Source organism: Astyanax mexicanus, chromosome 5, assembly GCF_023375975.1.
Source record: "Astyanax mexicanus isolate ESR-SI-001 chromosome 5, AstMex3_surface, whole genome shotgun sequence".
Classification (NCBI taxonomy): domain Eukaryota; kingdom Metazoa; phylum Chordata; class Actinopteri; order Characiformes; family Acestrorhamphidae; genus Astyanax; species Astyanax mexicanus.
In genome coordinates, this window is record NC_064412.1 from 24,121,638 (window position 1) to 24,136,445 (window position 14,808).

General features: G+C 38.4%; 1 protein-coding gene across 1 annotated transcript in view; it reads left to right on the forward strand.

Moving 5' to 3' along the window:
- Nucleotides 1-14,808, forward strand: part of cachd1 (cache domain containing 1) — a 98,319-nt gene that overhangs the window by 69,561 nt on the left and 13,950 nt on the right. The window contains exons 10-24 of the mRNA XM_007248211.4: nucleotides 22-171; nucleotides 2,969-3,092; nucleotides 3,205-3,322; nucleotides 4,648-4,816; nucleotides 5,005-5,147; nucleotides 7,067-7,248; nucleotides 7,657-7,767; nucleotides 8,929-9,051; nucleotides 10,260-10,359; nucleotides 10,543-10,659; nucleotides 11,029-11,189; nucleotides 11,638-11,724; nucleotides 12,348-12,464; nucleotides 13,815-13,966; nucleotides 14,236-14,397. Of these exons, the coding sequence (XP_007248273.3) occupies nucleotides 22-171; nucleotides 2,969-3,092; nucleotides 3,205-3,322; nucleotides 4,648-4,816; nucleotides 5,005-5,147; nucleotides 7,067-7,248; nucleotides 7,657-7,767; nucleotides 8,929-9,051; nucleotides 10,260-10,359; nucleotides 10,543-10,659; nucleotides 11,029-11,189; nucleotides 11,638-11,724; nucleotides 12,348-12,464; nucleotides 13,815-13,966; nucleotides 14,236-14,397 (2,016 nt within the window). The remainder of the gene's footprint in view (nucleotides 1-21; nucleotides 172-2,968; nucleotides 3,093-3,204; nucleotides 3,323-4,647; nucleotides 4,817-5,004; nucleotides 5,148-7,066; nucleotides 7,249-7,656; nucleotides 7,768-8,928; nucleotides 9,052-10,259; nucleotides 10,360-10,542; nucleotides 10,660-11,028; nucleotides 11,190-11,637; nucleotides 11,725-12,347; nucleotides 12,465-13,814; nucleotides 13,967-14,235; nucleotides 14,398-14,808) is intronic.

Sequence of the window (14,808 nt, forward strand, 5' to 3'; positions counted from 1 at the left end):
CTCTCTCTGTCTCTTTTCTAGGCTTCATTATGACGGTTAGTAGGCCATGCTACTTTGGAAACCTGCTGTTGGGGGTCGTGGGGGTGGACGTGAACCTTGCCTATATTCTGGAAGATGTAACCTACTACCAAGACTCGCTGGCCTCTTACACCTTCCTCATAGATAACAAAGGTAAATGCCAATATTCTCAGTATGAACGGCTATCTCAACTCAAAATAAATGATATTAAGAATAAAATCAACACAATGTTATTATATTAGCCACTAAGAAGCCTGCCTTAGAAGCCTGTTTAGAGTAGACAGCATCTCTTGCGATTCACACACAGCTGCAGTGTTATTACTGTGGGGTTACGGTTGTAAAATAAGAAACAATCAGAAAAGGATTGCTGTATTAATGAAGGCACAAGTCATGAGGGACCTTATGGAATGCTCATCTCCATTTGACCACATGCATTGTGGTTTTAATACAGTACAAAAGTGCAGTACAATACTGCAACTCAGTAATGTTTAAAGCCTTTTATTTTGCAACAAATTATGTGGTGCCACACCCCAGCATGTCTTTACACCACTTGTTCTTGTCAACCCGAGTAGGATGAGTTCCTCTGACTGAGTCTTGGTTCCTTCCAAGGTTTCTTCCTCTCAAAGGGAGTTTTGCCTTGCCACTGTGTCACCAAAATAATTGGCATTTCTATGGTGCTGCTCACAAGAGGTGTGGAACTTTTGTTGTAAAAAGCGATTTTATAAATAGAATTGAATTGAATTGAATTGTCTGTAAAATTGACAGGATTTGAAGAACATTTTGCCCATGTTAATAGACTGCACTCAGTTCTATTACACATTAGACAGTGTAGATTTGTCTCTGTTACTCTAGTTTGTCTTAAGAGTTAGAGTCTTTCTGATATGCTATGATAAATAATTGGTATGAATAAAGCTTAATGTTGGCTTTAGAACATTGCTCCATTGCTCTCTTGCCTCTCTGTTGGAGGTTCACTCTCAACAGGGCTGCCAGTCCTAATGACTCAGGACACTGGACTGAAGGCCATTAGTCCCATTTAACAGTCCATTAGGGGAAAGTACCTGTTGGACACTTACAGGCTATGAGCCAATGTGACTGACTTCAGGCCAGCTGCTTGGAGCTGGAACAGCAGAACTGTTCATATTAGAGGGTCTCTCAGTCAGAGTATGGATCTCATTAGTTAATAAAGACTGGTAATGGCTTTTCCAGAAAATCTGCAGCAATGCATACATCACTTACAAGACTTTTATGTAGTTTAATGGTGGAAAGTTGGAACTTGTTGTTGAGACTCGTTTTTGCCTTGAGAATAAGATTCTTCAAATCTTTAAGTATAATTCCGTCTTTGACAACTGCGACAGCATTCTATGTTTGTAGTTAAAGCTAATGTCTGTACGTTTTGGGATTTAGGGCCCTCTCTGGTGAGAATGGGTAATTGCACCGAGCATGCGGAAGAATCATTTTAAACTGGGCGGGTGTGATGCGGTCTCCTTTAAGAGCGGATGAGTCCAATTCCAGGTTATGTTCAGTCAGAGAGATAGAGAGCGTTCAGTCAGAAACTTCACTCCTTAATTTCTTTGTTTTAACTATGAGTGAATGAGCAATGGAGCTCTTAAGTTTCTCCTTCTGAAGTCTCCATTGCTCCACCAGCCACCCGTGTTCAGTAAAACTGAGCCAGATCCTCTGTTAGAGGCTGTACGTGTGATTGTATATATTAGGCTTAGCAGGGATGGTCGTTCCAGCACACTGGTACCATTAAACACAATATTTTATCCCTTCCCAACTCAGAAATGCTTCTGCTTTCATTTTAGAAACAAATTAAAACAGGAATAATAATAATTGCTGTTAATGAAGTTCTCTTTGGGAATAAAGTTCTCTCTGTTACTCTGGTAAAAGGATTCCCTATCTTGTTGTCTCCAGTTTGCCAGTAAAAAAAAGCCAGATATGGAACTGAAGACTAAAAGCCTCTAAGGCTGTTTTTATGTGCGTGTGTTGTTCCCTTGATGTCCCTATCCACTTTTTGTTTGTTTGTGTGCTTTAGTTTTTCTTTCTTTCAGTGTACTTGCCAAAGTGTATGGGGCTCCCACTGTTTAAAACAAAGTGTTTTTATTGTGGTTTAATTTTTAACCAACTCTAATTCTAGATTTGAATTCTAATTCTAGAAAGTGGTGGGAGTATTATTTCCCCTGCACTTTGGGTTGTTTTGGCAAAATTAGTCATAAATATGAGTAAAAGCAGCTCAAAAACAGCTAATGCCCTGGAACCACAGATGTTACATTAAGTTTTTTATATTCCAATGTAAAATAGTTTTAAGTTATTTGCTCAAGAGCAATTTTCACTGCTGCAGGCTAGATTTTATATTCTCTGCCCGAGCCTGACCCTGACCCGATGCCTGACTTAAACTCAAGGTCAGGATTTTTTCACCACATTCCTCGGGCCAGGTCAGGCCCAAGAAAATCGTCTGTGATATAGGTGTTCGTTTTTTAATGATATATTTATTTTATATAAAGCTATGGCATGACTTTTTGCGCTGCAAGCGTAAAATAACAAAATTTATTATTTCCTGTGAAATACCTACTACAGACAGATTAAGCAGGAAAGCATAATTTATCGTTGCAATGTTAATTAACATCATTCTGACCAACTTTTGCTCTTCCAAACTGCTCGAAATGTTTTTAAAAAGCTCAGTTTTAACACTGTACTTACTAAAAAAAATTGCGTTTAAATCAGGCTCATAATGAAAGTTTATTTGGCAGGTCGGGTTTAGGTAGAAAGTGCACAGGCTCAGGCCGGGTCGGGGTGGATTTTTAGGGCCCGATCTAAGCTGCTCTACTGCAGGCTATGAATTTGTCTGTTAATGGTGTATAGAGGAGACCAGAATCTAATTGGGACATCCCTATATTTTGTTTGGTTTGGTTATTAATTGTTTGCTTTTTATCCTTTTTGTTTTGGTTAGGTTACACTCTCATGCACCCATCGCTGACTCGCCCCTACCTGATGACTGAAGCTCCTCTGCACACAGACATCATCCACTATGAGAACATTCCAGGCTTCCCTGCTGTCCGCCAGAACATCCTCAGGTACGGGATTAGGGTAACTTTTTATCACGCGGGTTTTATGTATATTTGGTTCTATTGTGGTGTGTTTTGAATCCAGCTTTAAGAATAACATTTTATTAATGTTCTCTTTCAGTCTGCCTCTGGGGAGCCAGGTCATAGCTGTGCCCATTAACTCCTCTCTGTCCTGGCACATGAATCGCCTGCGGGACCCCAGCCGAGAAGCTTACAACGTCAGCTATGCCTGGAAATTGGTACGCAAATGCTGCCGCAGTAGCATTGATAGCATCATATTACCTTTAGAGGACATTTCTTCAGATTCTTATTTCACTAGTTCCCACTTGATCACTGATCCCAGATTTTTTTTTAACAGTTTTTTGTCTGCTTATCAGAGAAAAGTAGCTTTTGGCTATACATTATTGTGTTTATAAAAAAAAATTGGAATTAAAACATGTTTATACAGCTCTGGAAAAAATTAAGAGACCACTTCAGTTTCTGAATGAGTTTCTCTGATTTTTCTATTTATATGTTTCAGTAAAATGAATTCTATAAACTACAGACAACATTTGAAGCATTTATTCGCAGAAAATGAGAAATGGCTGAAATAACATAAAAGATGCAGAGCTTTCAGACCTCAAATAATGCAAAGAAAACAAGTTCATATTCATAAAGTTTTAAGAGTTCAGAAATCAATATTTGGTAGAATAACCCTGGACTTTATTCACAGTTTTCATGCATCTTGGTATGTTTTCCTCCATTGGTCTTCCACACTGCTTTTGGATAACTTTATGCCACTCCTGGTGCAAAAATTATATTTCAGAGAGTTTCCATTTGGTAAATGGAACAATGAAACTCATCATTTTAAGTGGTCTCTTGATTTTCCCAGAGCTATATATTATATTTCTTTCATTTTCTTTATTTTTCAAAATGGGTCTCAATCTTGACTTGACAACTAAAAGCTTTGCTCCTGACTGATATGCTATGTGTCCTGGTCCTATTCTTAACTTGAGCTTGGCTTGCACTTGCTGTCTTGACTACAGTGCAATTTTATAGTCCTATATTTGTACATGAAAAATATGTGTAGCTTGTAGTAGCCAGTGTCTTTTCTCTGGGCTACAAACTACATTTCAGGACTGTGGGAAACTGTAAGAAACTCTGAAAACATAATGTAAAAATTCTCTCAGCTGACCTGCTTCCTGGAACCTTGTTCTGTCGTTGACTTTGACATTCTCCACAACCCTCTTAAATGTGTTTCATTTTAAAACTGGAAGCATCTTGATAACGTAATGGAGCGAACCACGTTTCTCATGAGGTCTAATCTATAAAACACTCACCCTGATGTTTTGACAGTAAACACGGTCTGTGAAAGGGCATCTTCTAGACTAGTATGTGACATCACTGAATGTACTGCTGTCTGTAACTGTCTTGAATGCATTAATATGCTCTTCTGACTTATCTTTTCCAGTTGTTTGCTACTTGTTCATCATATTTAAACCAGACACATTTTGTACTGTATTTGCAAAGACTACAATATGTGTGTGTCTCACTGTGGCTCTCTTTTGTGCTTTGGGCTCTGTAGGTCCAGGACACCTCCTTCATCCTGTGCATAGTCTACGTTCAGCCAGAAATCCCAGTGAAGCACCTGAAGAACCTTAACACAGCCCCCAGCAGTAAGCTTCTGTACCACAGACTGGACCTTTTGGGACAGCCAAGTGCCTGTCTGCACTTCAAACAGCTTGCAACTGTTGGTAAGCGATGTGGACAGTTCTGATTTTGAATTTCCAGTTCAGCTGACCCTTATTTTTTTTTATATGTATGCCTGAACCAAAAAATGATAATAATATCAATAATGGTAAAAGTTGAATGCAGCTTTGTTTGTGTAATGTGTAACTAGTGCTCACTGCAGATTGCTCTCTGACTATCTGTCTCCTCACAGAATCTCCCACGGTGATGTTGTCTGCTGGTAGTTTCTCCTCTCCTTATGAGCACCTGAGTCAGCCAGAAACCAAGCGGATGGTGGAGCACTACACTGCCTACCTCAGCGACAACACACGCCTCATAGCTAACCCAGGCCTGAAGGTACGTACACATACACCAATAAATATGGGTTTTTATTTAAGATATGGCCATTTATTAAACATTATCAAAAATGTATGCAGATGTATGCATGTATTCAACAGTGACCTGATATGGTTGATTAACCCATGTACTTCCTAAAGAGACAGACATAAAAACTGCATTCACTGAGAAGTCACAAATGAACATTTATTTACAAATATCGCTACCCCACAATTCATGCTTTCAAGCTTATTTTGTTTGGTATGCACTTTTTTTTAAAACCTTTAATTTGTTCTGAACCAAAAAAACAGATATGAATTGTGCAGACCAAAAGACCAAAATGTGATCAGAACAAAAGAGACTTTTAAACCAATAACAGTAAGTTGAGAGAGTCTATCATCAACCATTCAGCAACAGAAGAAGAAAAAAAATATATATAGTGCAAAATCTGACCAGTGATTAAGTAAATCAGATTACTCCTCTACATTTTAAAAGTAACTAATTTCAATGAGAAGTTACTTCATTAGTGCTGACAACACCCCCTGCTGTCTAAATATAGAAATGACTATCAGTTTTGCCAGTATACAATTTATTGGAAGCTTCACACCACCTGGTGAGACTTACTCTGTAGGTTTGCCTGTTCTGTGCTCAAACTCCAAATGTTTCTTCTAATTTGACTATCTTAAGCTATTTTTGAAGCTTGATTTCACTTTGTCACAGCACAGAGTGTACAATGAATCTTGATATTGACATCTTTAGCTGACTAGAACTAAAAAAGTGCCTATATTTTCAACTAAAAAATGGGCATCTCTCTCCTCCCTCTATTGCTTACATTTGCCTTGCTGCGTGGTATTACGCTTGAGTTGTCTTCATGCTGAAAATGTGACTTAATTGTCGCATAGGTGAAAGAAGAAACCAAAAATATATATTTTTACTAAGGAAAATGACAAAAAAGTAACACACAGTAAGTTAAATACCTTTAAGTAACGCATTATTAACTCTTTAATGACATCACTGAATTTTTTCTTATTTCAGTCTTTTCTCATTTTCTGCAAATAAATGCTCTAAATTACAATATTTTTATTTGGAATTTGGGAGAAATGTTGTCCGTAGTTTATAGAATAAAAAAGCAATGTGCATTTTACTTTGCAAAATCAGAGAAACTCGTTCAGAAACTAAAGTGGTCTCTTAATTTTATTCAGTGCTGTAAATGTTTACTAAGCCTGAATATATCTAAGATTTGCACTTGGTATATTAGTCTTGAAAATGTACCATAATAAGACATGCACAAATATACACTTTACCGTCTGCCAGAGTGCCAATACACACCTGAAATACAACACAGGCCTGAAAGTAGACAGAAAGTATGTATGAACTACAACGTGCTTCAGTGCGAACACAGACCTCACAGCCAACCCAGACATGAGGGACACGTACAAACACAAGGTATCAGATATCAGATATGTGACCCACACATTGCGGCCTACCTCAGTGGCAGTACATGTCTCATTGTCAGGCCTAGCCCAGAGATATATACACCCACACACACACCACCATTACCACTGTCTGCTTTTACTGATCATTCATAGCTCTTAGCCATTTCAGGCCTTAAAACTCTCACATGTGCATACACCACCGTGCAGGAACATTAATAAATAACGCATTGTTCATAGCAGGCCTCGAGACATGCTCAAAGGTTTGTGTGCCTCTGTGGTAATATACTGGTACTCAGTGGTAGTATAGCTCACTCAGAATATATATACATATATATCAGTAACCTAAGGCTCAGTGTGCTTGCAAAAAAAACCTCTTTCTGTTGTGAAAGTTTTTGTACAGAAATAGAAGAAGAATTTTGAGCGATTGTGTGAGCGTGGACCTTCCCAGAGGGGATTTAAAGGAACCCTGGCATGCTCTAACTCCGTCTCTCCTTTGTGTTCCAGTCGTCTGTCAGGAACGATGTGATGGCGACCAGTCATGTGACGGACGAATGGATGAGTCTCATGGAGCTGAGCAGCCTGAACTGCTACATTGTGCGGCGTTACATAGCAACGCCCAATGGGGTGCTGCGGATTTACCCTGGCTCTCTCATGGACAAAGCCTTCGACCCTACTAGGAGACAATGGTGAGATTAGGGCCTGAGGGCGGAGGTCTCCACACTTCTAAAACACTTCCAGACTCCCTGTGAGCTGCTGCTGAACAGAGCCCCAGGCTGGAGAAGTTTTAGAGAAGTTTGCTGGACAACTAGTGCTAGCATTTCTTGAGATTGAGAAATGTTTTTGTCTGTGTTAGTTTGCTTTATCGTTTATATTATTAGCTTCGAGTGTGTTTAAATTAGGACATTCCATTAGAGGCCTTAAAAGCCTTGGTATAATTAACAAAAAAAGTAAAAGCAAACACAAACAGAAATCATCCGAAGAGTGCTCAAGGACACCTGAAGGCTAATTTATTTTACTGTTCGAGGAAAAGGTTTTGAAAGTGTTGTAGTCCTTTGTGTTTAACAGAAGGGCAAATGTCTATTTGTAATTTGTAGGTACCTTCATGCTGTGGCCAATCCTGGCCTTATCACTTTCACTGGACCTTACCTGGATGTTGGTGGAGCTGGATATGTGGTCACCATCAGCCACACAATCCATGCCTCTAGGTCAGTGATTTATTAAACTTTTTGAATACCTGCACCATCATTTCATTAACTTTGTTTAAAAAAAAAAAGATAACTGGTATCACAAAGATCTGTGTAAGCGGTGTACTTTCAGCCAATCAGAGCGCTTCATTTTCACAAACAACCCTGCCCCACCCCGCCCATAAAGCCATGCACTACTATCCACATTTCATTGTCAACACAGTGTCACTGTGCTGAAGACTCTCTGCCCTCTTGCTCTTTCTCTCTCTCTCTTTCTCTCTCTCTCTCTCTCTCTCTGCTATTACAATGAACTAGCATTTTTTTTCCTCTATTAAAGCTTTCAGTTAAACTCAGCAACTCAGCACATTACAATATTCTCATTTTAAAAAGCATTACATTTTCCCTGAGATATTATATTACAGTAAAAAGGACCTAAACCACACTACACTATTATTGTCTCTTCACAGTAATACAGGGAATACCAGCTTTTTAAAGAAATAGTCCAAGTTATTAATTATGATTAGTTGCTGAATACTGTGATGATTAATACAGTTATTGATTTGATTAATATCTTGATTTTGGTGGTGATTGAGAAAGCTAAACATATAATTTCTTGTCATTTTGCCAAGTAAATGTGGTAGGTTACATGGTTTTCACACACATGCACTGTTTAATGTTTTTTTTTCATGTTTGTTTCATGTAAATAAAATGCAGTAAAATATTGTTTCCATCAATTGATTATCTTGTACTGTTATAATACTTTTACAAACAAATTATAGAATAATGCAAAATATTGTTTATTATTGTTATCGTCAAAATTGCAGAAATTATTGTATTGATATTGAAGATATTGTATTGGAAGGGGGGGGTGAGCGGGGAGGGTTATACTCATAAAATTGTTTCAAGGTCGGCAGGTCTGGCAAAGGTATGTTTAGAGGTCTGATGAAACAGTTTGAAACTGTTTGAATGCCAGAGGGTCTGGTGACTCCCCCCCCCCCCTCCTCCATATTACTGTATAGTCTTTACACAGAGAGTGAATGGTGAATGATTCTAGCATTCTCTTCTAAACCTGATATCTGATGATCTCTGACAAACGTTCTGTCATTTTGACACTGATACAGCCTTACTTTAGTTTTTCCAATTTTATATCTCAAATCTGTCTCCTGTTCTCTCCTTGTTTAGCTCCCAGATGGCTCCAGGCTACGCAGTAGCAGTAATGGGCATCGACTTTACTCTGCGCTACTTCTATAAAGTCCTGCTGGACCTTCTGCCCATCTGCAACCAGGACAAGGGCAATAAAATCCGGTAAGCCTGCCCCACCCTGCCCCACCCTGCCCCTCTCTCACCCACCCCCTGCCAGGCCTGTTTTCTCTTTCACTCTCTCCCCTCTCTACCCTTCCTTCCAAGCCCTAACTCTCTCTCTCCTCTCTCTCTTTCTCTCTCTCTCTCTTTCTGGCTGAGGTGTCCAGAGAAATGCCCGGAGGCTCTCTGAAACTCTTTTATATGAAACTAATCAGATTTGCCTGTGTTTAAAAAGGAGCATTCACAAGGCCCTTCTTTTTCTTCTCCCTTTAGAGGGAAAGAAAGAGAGGAGAGGGAGAGAGAGGGCAGGGGGGGCTAAGGGAAGAGAAGGGAGAGAGAATTGTTGAGGGGGGAAAAAAAGAAAATAAATCATAAAGAAAATGAGAGAACAAAAGTTGATGATAAGAAAAAAAAGGAAAAGTGAAGAAGGTTCACAAAATAATCACTGGAGCAATGTTTAGAAAGAGAAAAGGCGCGAGAGTTTGGGAATTACTGCTGAAACACAAAAGGAGATAAGCTGATTAGGAGCGCATTCCAGACACATCCTGTTATGTTAGGTGCCAGTTGTCTCTCCTGCTCTTGTGCTTTCCTCTTTTCTCTCCTCCCTCTTCTTTTTTATTTCTTCTTCCTAAACGTGTCTACACTCCCCTCCCCCTATCTGTATCCTTATCACTGCTCCCTCTTTCTCTCTGTCTCTCTCTTTCTCTCTCTTGCGCTCTCTCTCTCTCTCTCTCTCTCACTTCAGAGAGGGTTAGGCCTCAGTGCTCTGAGTTCTGAATGCTAGGGCCATTAAACAGGATTAGCTGAGTGGAATGGCGCAGTGTGTTAGGCACAAGAGGACTATTCTGAGCTGCCTCATGGATCTGGGGGTTTCTAAAGAAAGTGTAACACACCCCCTGCACCCGAGTCTTTACACGATTGCATTCCTTCCTTTAAGTATGTGTATGAGCCTAATGTTTTCACAATACATTCCATTATTGTCCCATCTGTTAGAAAGGTGCTGTTGTAAGCTATTTTCATCACCCACACAGCTTTCTGTCCTAAAGTTGAGCTGGTAACCTTCCAAAGATTGCCAGGGATCGCCTGTTTACCCACTGACCTTCCAATCCGAGACAGAAATGTCATGTTTCTGATGTGGATGGGCTTTAGAAAGACAAGGATGGAATAGCTAATGTAGGTGTGTTTCTGTGTTCGTGTGTGTGTGGTTTTAGATGCTTTATCATGGAGGACAGAGGCTACCTGGTGGCCCACCCAACCTTGATCGACCCCAAAGGCCATGCTCCAGCAGAACAGCAGCACATCACCCATAAGGTACTACATACCTTTTTTCTGCCTAATTTACTTTGCGTATTGAGCCAATTGTTATTTTGCAGTGCTGTAAATATGATCCTTTTTGTTACTTGCTTTTACTTCTTATGCATCTCTCAAATGGATGTTCCTGAAATAAATTTCAGTATTATAATAACAAGCGTTTCTTTTTTGTTGTTGTTATAGGAGCCCCTAGTGGCCAATGACATCCTTAACCACCCTAACTTTGTGAAGAAGAACTTGTGTAACAGCTTTAGTGATCGCACAGTGCAGCGCTTCTACAAGTTCAACACTAGTATTGTGGTGAGTAGTGTGAGCACCAAACACCACAGTTTTGAATTATAGTGCTGATTCTGAGTCTGTTCTTAAAATGCCAGTCTGGTCCGGTTGAGCCTCTCTCCCAGATTTGCATGTAGTCCATTTTTTTCTAATAGTATAATAGCACCACCTTGTGGATAAGATAGGACATTGAATAGCAGCAGTTGTCTTTATTTTCTTTAAGCAGCTTTGAGTAACTTTGCTTACAAGGTAGTCATGAAGTCTTGAATTTCAGTGAACTTGACTGTAAGTAGATGTTACAGTATAATATAATTTTATATGCGTTTACACTTACAAAGCCGGTGTGTTTGTATATTATTACAGTCTAATTTTTGATGGTGGTGTATTTTCCAGGGTGATCTGACAAATCTGGTTCATGGCAGTCACTGTTCCAAGTATCGGCTCACTCGGATTCCAGGAACCAATGCCTTTGCAGGAATTGTGAATGAGACTTGTGATTCGCTGGCTTTCTGTGCATGCAGCACTGTGGACCGCCTCTGTCTGAACTGCCACAGGTGTGTTTAGTGTTTATCATTCTTGTAGTGATTTTACAGTTTTGAGTTGCTTTATCTCTTTGATTGTGTCTATATATATAAAAGAAAAAAAAATAATGATTAACACTTTTTTGAAAATAGTAGTTTACTAAATTACTAGATACATCACTGACCAAAATAATACTATAACTATAACTCCTTTATCGTAACCCTCCCCCATCTTATTTTTCATCACCAATTTAAATGGTTTATTTTCTCTGATTATTTGTCGTGGTTTCAGTTTTCGTATCATTAATATTAAAAGTAAATTTAAACAGTTTGAATGTTCAAATATATAAACAATTAAGGAATTGTTAAAAAGCTTAAAACATTTATAATCAACATGTTTCTTTGTGGAGGTTATAGAAATAAGCCCAGAATTTCTATTACTAGTTGAGATTAATTTTTTATTATTCTATTTTCTCCTCAGAATGGAACAGAATGAATGTGAATGCCCCTGTGAGTGCCCTCTGGAGGTGAATGAGTGCACAGGCAATCTCACTAATGCAGAAAACAGGTAAATCCTCTCACAGCCTTACTGACAGTGTTTCTTTTTCAAGGGTCAGGGAAAAGGAAACAACACCGCTTAAGGTTCACCTCGTTTCTCACGTTTGCTGAAGTTTTTCTACTTAACATGAGCACGAGTGTTCCAAAGACGACCTGGATCATTTCCAAGCTTTTGAGGTTTTCCGTACATTGAGATCAAAGCCCTTCATTACTGATTAATGCACTCTGTACATGCAGAGATTGAGAAATAAAGTGCAGTGTAACGATACAGGACTGATACCTGCACACACATCTGTACAATTCTCTATAATCATGTTTTGCTTTGTCACAATGAATAGACACCCATCCACCTGTGTCTTTGAGCAGTTGAGCATTACTCTGCAGACGTTCATTTACTGAAAGACAATCTGTTCAATATTCCCTGCAGGAAAAACACTTCAGGATGTTGCTCTGCTTCATGATGGCTCATCACTGCAGACTGAAAATCTAAAAGATTTATGTCTCCAGTTAGCAGCTGTCTATGTCTGCTAAGAGCTGAGTCATAGAGGGAAAGCTTATCTGTTGTTATTATGTCTTTTGTAATCATCTTTAACTTTACTGTGTGTGTGTGTGTGTGTGTGTGTGTGTTTTCAGAAACCCGAGCTGTGAGGTACATCAGGAACCCTTGTCCATGACTGTGATTGAGCCCAGCTTGCAGGACACTCTGCCTCAGTGCATCAATACCCGTTGCAGTCAGCGCTTCACCAGCAGGTCAGTCTTGTGGGCAGCTGTTCTTGCCATTACAACACTTTGAGTTAAAAAGCTCTATAGGAACTGTCACAGTTCTCACTATAAGTTCAATAAGCCGAGAATCTCAACAGATTGTGTTGCTTTGAGTTGAGCTTAGCCACCACACTGACCCCTTGTGGTGGGTTAGTCAGAATGGTTAGAGAAGTAGTACTTTACTGTATTTATAATTGGTCTGCACATAATATCTATGTTTTCAGCATTGTCATTGCAGTGCAAGAGTGTGCAATAGTCTCAATCTCAGGATTTGCAGGGTAATGTAAGGTAATTAAAAAAAAAAAAAGTTTTTTTGTTGCCTAATACAAAAGAAAAAAAGAACACTCAAATTCCATTACATATCTAGCTTATATCTGCCCAATATCATTTGCTTTACTCCAATCTTGGCAATAGGGAGTAAAGTGTTTATATTGTGACCAAAGGTCAGCAATATGACAATTTTTATAATATATCATTTGCATCGTACAAAAGAAAAAAATACAATATTCTTATATTTCTTGACATATTGACACAGAGTACTATATATATATATATATATATATATATATATATATATATATATTCGCCTTAATATATTGCGAAACATTATATATATATATATATATATATATATATATATATATATTATATATATATATATATAATGTACAATGAGTGTGTGTGCGGAGAGCTCTGTGTAATTAGATAAAGAGGGACATTGTGAATCAAAATTAATATAAACTGTATACTGGATATGAGATATTTAAGTTGTATTAAGTAGGGGTGGGCAATATTATATCGTATACAATATATCGTGACACAGAAATATCATGATATTAAAAATCCATATTGTGATAATAGGGCTGTTCTGTCTTAAAAGTAGTCTATTATTCACTGTGAAGCTTTAGGTGTATTTATTGTATAATTGTATTAGTTTGCAGTTTATATGCATGCACTAAATATTCTGCAATATTATTTGCTGCATTATATTATTTTATGCTATATTATTTATTTTGCCACATTATGATTATTCTGTTATACTATTATACTATATTCCTGAAATTAATGAATTATTTTAGTTTTCCTATATCGCCAAGTATATCGTTATCTATATTGTGATATTATTTTAGAGCCATATTGCCCACCCCTAGTATTAAATTGTATTTTCTATTGAATTTGTTGCCTTTGATGCATTTTAAATTGCAGAAAAGGAGTATTATACAATGTCAGTATTTTCTAATATCATACATCCCCTATTTTTCCGGTTATTTTCTTTTCTTTTTTTTTTTTTCTTTTTTTTTTTTACATTTTATGTATGTTTGTTGTATGTTTTCACAGTGACTGTTTTGGTGTCCTGGACTGTGAGTGGTGTATGGTGGACAGTGATGGCAAAACCCACCTGGACAAACCTTACTGTGCCTTACAGAAAGAGTGTTTTGGTGGAATTGTAGGTGCCAAGAGTCCTTATGTGGATGGTATTGGCCTTTTAGGTGAGCTTACACACACTTTATTCTCCATATGTTTTTCATATGGATACATATTTATTAGATTTCAGTAATAAATACTAATGTTAACTGTGAAATAGATTGTTGAGTTTGTTAATCCAAGAATCCATTTGTACTGCAGCAGTTCGCCTGAATGAGCCTTGTTCTGTTCTGTTACCTTGAAAGCTCTTCTTTGTGAGCCACACACACAATGTTCTGTTTTCTTTTTAAATCTCATAACCTTGTTTTCTTTGCTCTTTCTTACCTCTGTGCAGATGAAGAGGTGGCATCTCTGAACATGATAAAAAGTGCGCCCGTGGGGCCAGTTGCAGGAGGCATTATGGGATGCATCATGGTGCTGGTGTTAGCTGTTTATGCCTACAGGCACCAGATCCACCGCCGGAGTCATCAGCACATGTCCCCTCTGGCCGCGCAAGGTGAGTGAGGGCGGCGGAAACCTCTGAGTGAAAAGCAGTACACAAAGGCTTCTCTCAACTGCAGCAGAAAACCTGTGACAGGCGTTTCAAGGCTGTGATAAAAGGATACAGAATAAAAATGTTGTCAGGGGCACTTAAGTTCAAAATGACATCCACAGTCAATTCCAGGAAAAATACTAAATCTTATGAAGCTGAAGGAAAACATTTTAGGAATGCTGTCAGAAGAGTAAAGGTGAGATATGAAGAATATGAAAAGTAGTATTATGACACTGACAATTTTCAAAGCAATAAAACAAACAAAATGAAAGATGCTTTAAGGGAAACTCATCTGAGTGTGGCTCTCTCCTGAACCAGCCCTGTCTTTCAGCTGATACCATACAAGAAATGGAATTAAAGAAATAATCTAATTGT